Source organism: Telmatherina bonti (genome assembly GCF_933228915.1).
Source record: "Telmatherina bonti genome assembly, chromosome: 15".
Classification (NCBI taxonomy): Eukaryota; Metazoa; Chordata; class Actinopteri; order Atheriniformes; family Telmatherinidae; genus Telmatherina; species Telmatherina bonti.
In genome coordinates this window covers 11,937,703-11,942,929 of record NC_136613.1, presented here as the reverse complement: position 1 = coordinate 11,942,929, position 5,227 = coordinate 11,937,703, and the positions used below count along the sequence as shown (strand labels likewise).

Below are 5,227 nucleotides of genomic sequence, written 5' to 3'. Positions count from 1 at the left end.
ACACATATTATGTATATATATATATATATATATATATGTGTGTGTGTGTGTGTGTGTGTGTGTGTGTGTGTGTGTGTGTGTGTGTGTGTGTGTGTATGTATGTATGTAGGCTATATATAAAATTTGTGGCGTGAAGGCAGTTTCTTCTTGTGAGTCTTAATAATAAAGAGTGTCCTGAAACAAAACAAAGTTTCCTGTTGTTTTACCATTTCCAAAAGTCATTATCATTCTACTCTTCGGTTTGTATTTTATCGGGTTTGGTTTTGTTCTTAAAATGAAATAATAATAATAATAATAATAATAATAATAATTTGAATAATAATAATAATAATAATAATAATAATAATAATAATAATAATAATAATAATAATAAAGAAAATAACAAGAGAAAAAAGAAAAGCACATATATTTCTGTTCTGATATGAGTGATACTTCTGATATGATTCTGATTTTCAGATTTAACACATAAATAATAAAAAAATAATGAAAACAACACATTGCCACCGTATGCTTTTTCACTTTCAATTAATTGACTTTATTTTACAGTTCAAGTCCCATAATAACAGAAATTCATCTGGGATTCCCTCCCTAAATTAAGTAAATAAATATTTTATTTTTTATTTTTAATTAAAAAAATAAAGACGTGGTCATCGTTTGCGTCTGGCAGTGAAAAATCACTTAACAGGAAGGAAAACAAACAGAGAAGCATAAAAAAAAACCCAAAGAGATGGAACAAATCAAGCAGGTGCAACATGTGTGGAACAATGGAGTCTTCCCGCAGAGTCAGACTCTAATATATAATATCTCCGACTATTTAAACAGAATATGCTATCTACATATTTACACTCTAAAATTGTAACTTGTTTCAAGTTGGGAACTTTTTCTCTGTTGGCCAATATAACGGAAATAAACATCTAAACACAACATAAAGGAGACAAAGGCAAATATTGGAGCTACAAAAGATTTCATCTATTTTTGTGCTTTCTGTGAAAGAAGACCTACTATAGAAGTTAATTACTAAAAAAAAATTTAAAAAAAATAAAAAAAAATTAAAAAGAACTATGTTAGCTGCAAAACCCGAAAGTCCCAGAAAGGAAAATGAACGTCTTGGTTTTTGTTTGCTCCGTCGACACGACGGATTTAGCAATAAAGTTAAATAAAATCGTCATTATGCGAGGAGAAAGTCCTGTACAACTCGCCCACCCCCCCCCCCCCCCCCCCCCCCATCAAAGTTCTACTGAGTTTAGAGTCACTTGGAGTCGCCCGCCAGTCTCGGCATGGTGACGGTGCTCATGCTGGACACATGTGGAGGCGGGACTTGGCACATGCTACACGGACAAGGCATCCCTGTGCCAACGCCCCAGTGCTGGAAACTGCTGCCCAGGGGCCCCGCACCAGCAGCTGGCGCTTTGAGAAGTCCGTGATGGGGTCTGACTGAAGTGACGGCGGAGATTCCGGGCGCGGACAGAGAAGCGGTGGAGACGGCCGCCGGAGGCAGGAGAGGATGGTGCACCGCCGGGTGTGAGGCGTGTGAAGCCGCAGGGTGTCCCGGCACGGGCCCCGCGTGCGTCATAGTTCCGCAGGCTGATGGGTGAAAGCCGCCGTGATGCCCGCTGCTGCCGTAGATTTCACTCACGAGCCGCTTCATCTCCTCCAGCGAGTTGCTCAGCATCAGGATGTAATTTCGCGCCAGCAGTAGGGTTGCGATTTTGGAGAGTTTACGCACAGACGGTCCGTGCGCGTAAGGCATCACCTCTCGCAGGCCGTCCATGGCCACATTGAGGTCGTGCATCCGTTTTCTCTCGCGGCTGTTGATCTTGAGGCGGATTGACTGAAGCTCGCCCTCTGACAGGAGTTTACGGTCTTTCTTGGACGCCATCCGGAGCGCGAGGGACTCCTCGGCGGAGACAGATGGCCCCCGCAGGCCGGGGATCTCCGACGGAGAGTCGCTCTGGGTGGATGACACGGCGCCGGAGAAGCCGTGCACGGACTTCTTCAAAGTGGACATGAAGATGTCGTCCACTTCTGGAGAAGAGGGTCTGCTTGACACGCGGCTTGTATCGGAGTCCATGGCTCTGTGGATGTTCTGAAAAAGGAAGAGAAACGAAGAAAATAAAAAAAAGTTAAAGAAGAAAAAAAAAACTGAGGTTCTTCTGTTTCTGAAACTAAAATTCATGTATTTTTCATCCATTAAACAAATCAAGCAAACCAGGAAAAAGATTCAGCCTTATAACTTGTTTGGTCCTCTCTCTTTCATAGATAATTTAAAGTATATTAACAGTAAAACTCGTCACATTGAGTTTGACATTTACGTCCCTTCTTTGTCCCCGCTTTGAAATCTAATGTTTACAAAAAGTCACAAAATGTTGAAACACAAAAAGTAAACACTCACCGAGTTTTTTTTTTTTTTTCCAAGTGCAATTATAAGAAAACCTTAAAAATCAAATCCACTTGTTACTCCATGTCGTATCTGACAGCACGTTTGACACGCTCGCGAGCGGCCGCGGGGTTTTTATAGCAGACAGGAAAGCACGGAGGCCGGGTCACCAGGACAACGCAGGTCCTGTCCCGGCTGCCTCCCTGCGACCAATCAGCGTCGCGCATGGGGAAGGAGGGAGAGGAAAGGAGGAGGGAGACAGAGGGTCCGCTATCCTGATGTAATTACCAATACACAGCATCACTATGAAGTGAAATTAGACACACTCCGTCCTGCATATGGTTCCGTCTTGTGAAAACGTTGCTCTGTGAATGGATGGATTTTTATCGTAATAACATTTTGACTTTTTTATTAATGAAAAACATTTTTAAAATCAGGAATTTCAGTCTTATTTACCTTCCTCTTTTTTTATTTACAGGCATCATAATGCATTTATTTGAGTATCATATTTAAATAAAAGTTTTTTAGTTGTACAAAAATAACCTGTTGTTTTGTTTTGGTTTGTTTTTTTTAAATTAATTAATAACTATTTTACGTAACTTCATCGATTTGACTCGTTCATCGTTTCTGGTTATTATTACTATTACTTGACTTTAAATTAATGTAAACGAATCCCTAGAAATGATCCTGTCTTTTCGGAGAGTAACCAGCCGAAGATTTAAAACATGACAATATGTTTCCAGCTTGCAGTGTTGGGGTTAATGCAGTCTTTTCCGTTTTTTCCCCTGTTGTCAGTCAGCAGCTGCCGTTGAAGTGCATCTTTAACGTTAATTAATGAAGTGTGTAAATTTGTCTTCAACGGTTATGATCCGTAATATTTCAATTAGTCTACAGTGAGCGATAGCACTGTGGCCTCTTGCTGGCGCTCAGACAGCCCCCTGACTGACATAAGGGCCTAAACCGATGATTTGCTCTCAGACATAACTGAAACTGACAGCAGCATTGTTCCCAGATACGACAAGTATTGTGCAGTCAGACGCAATCAGCGCTAATTGCCTGAACAAGTTTATGCGTTTTCTTATGGTTGGGGTGGGAATAGATGGCGATGTTGAAGATATAAAATGCAGGTTAAAAGGTTTTGAATCTTACAGCTTACTCATCTCTGTGCTGACCAGTGAAGGTCTATTATTTGTTTTCGTTTCTCTTTATGATGTTAAATTCAATGCAACTATAGTAAGATTTTTTTTTTTTTTTTGTTTTATTCTGGTGGAGATACGTGTGCTTTTTAAGGAGATAAAAAGGCTTAATAGAAATGTTTCTTTGTTTTGGCGCATCCTGGATGAATGAATTTCATTTGATGGATGAATTTGTCAACAAAAACACTTGACTTGTAAACATAGCTATTTATTAAATAAAGATTGGCTATGAAAAAAAGATGTTATTTATTTATTTATTGATTGATTGATTGATTGATTGATTTATGTATTTATTAATTCATTTATTCATTTGCTTGTTTGTTTGTTTGCTTGTTTGCTTGCTTGTTACTTGCTTGCTATGTTCTGTTTTAAAGATAGTGTCCCCCTTTTTTCCTATTTCAAATTCGGTTTTGTTCTTTTGCAATGATTAGGGTACTCACAGTTTAACACCATAAGACTGGCGCACTGATTCCAAATGTTGCTTAAAAGTTGATCGACACTATTTTTCGGCTGTTTAAATCAGAAACTAAATTATTTATTCATTTATTTATTTATTTATTATTTGTTTTTCGTTTACACTCAATGCATCACAGTTCGAGGAATCTCAAGCCAAACTTATTGCACATTATTCTGTACACGCAAACAGCTCTTCGCAGCCTCCCAGTCTTCCTCTCTCTCTCTTTTTTTTTTTTTTTTTTTTTTTTTTTTTAATCATTTTCCCCTGTTCTGGCTGCGTTCGCGTACAGGTTACATTCTCGTTAACCCAAGTAAGTTTATGGTAAAGAAGATGGTTGAAGTGGCATTTTAAATCAGGAGGTTTGCCTCGGCGGCACCGCGTGCTTCATTAGACATTCCTGCAGTCTCTGTGGTACTCCGGGTTCACAATGAGACAACTTCAGCCTGGTTTCGTTAACATTTTCTTAAATTGGCCCAAAACTGGAACTCTTCCTGGGTTTTGCCCTAAAACCCTTTGGTAGAAATATATTGTCAAATTTGTGAGACTAATTATTTATAATATTATTATAATATTTATATTATAGTATTTATTATAAAAACACAGGCCTAGTTGTTAAATAAAATCAAAGACTAATCTGTTTTACATTTCCACAAAATGTGTCTAAGGTTTCAATTTCAGCTCTGGTCCAAACTAAAGCTTTCAGTTTCAGGTTTGTGTAGATAACTCTGCTAAAGTAGCCTTCATTTTCCCACTAGTTATGATTTTTACAGAGATAAATGTCTTCAACTTTGGACAGACAGTATGGAAAATGAATGTTTCATCATAAGAGTAAAATAAAAGTAAAGAACAGATGAGGTTGTTGAGTGAGTGTTTACGTTTCTTTTCAGTTGTTACTCTCAGCAGCTACACTGCCATCACCTCTGTTTCCCTCTCTGTCCATCATTCTGGGTGGCAGTAAGCCTGGTGCAGTGGTGAATACCAAAAGTGAGGAGGAGCATATGTGAGCCATACTTAATCCTGCTAATCTTTCTCCAGAGTAAAAAAAAAAAAAAAAAGAGGAGAACAAAAAAAGCAGAAAGGAAGGGAGGGTGGAAAAACATGAGAGAAGGTTTCTCTTTCTGTCTGGAAAGCTGACCAGTTCAGCCAAATGAACTGAAAGACATGAATAACGTCCTGGCCGTCCCCCTCCATCCCTTT

At 38.8% G+C, this 5,227-nt stretch overlaps 1 protein-coding gene across 1 annotated transcript; it reads right to left on the bottom strand.

Annotated features, from left to right (window-relative positions):
• Nucleotides 1–1,249: 1,249 nt before the first annotated feature.
• Nucleotides 1,250–2,071, bottom strand: olig2 (oligodendrocyte lineage transcription factor 2; the record flags this gene model as incomplete). Its single annotated transcript, XM_079254427.1, has 1 exon — nt 1,250–2,071. One exon carries the CDS (start codon nt 2,069–2,071, stop codon nt 1,250–1,252), a length of 822 nt encoding a protein of 273 aa, XP_079110553.1.
• Between the last annotated feature and the right edge of the window lie 3,156 nt (nt 2,072–5,227).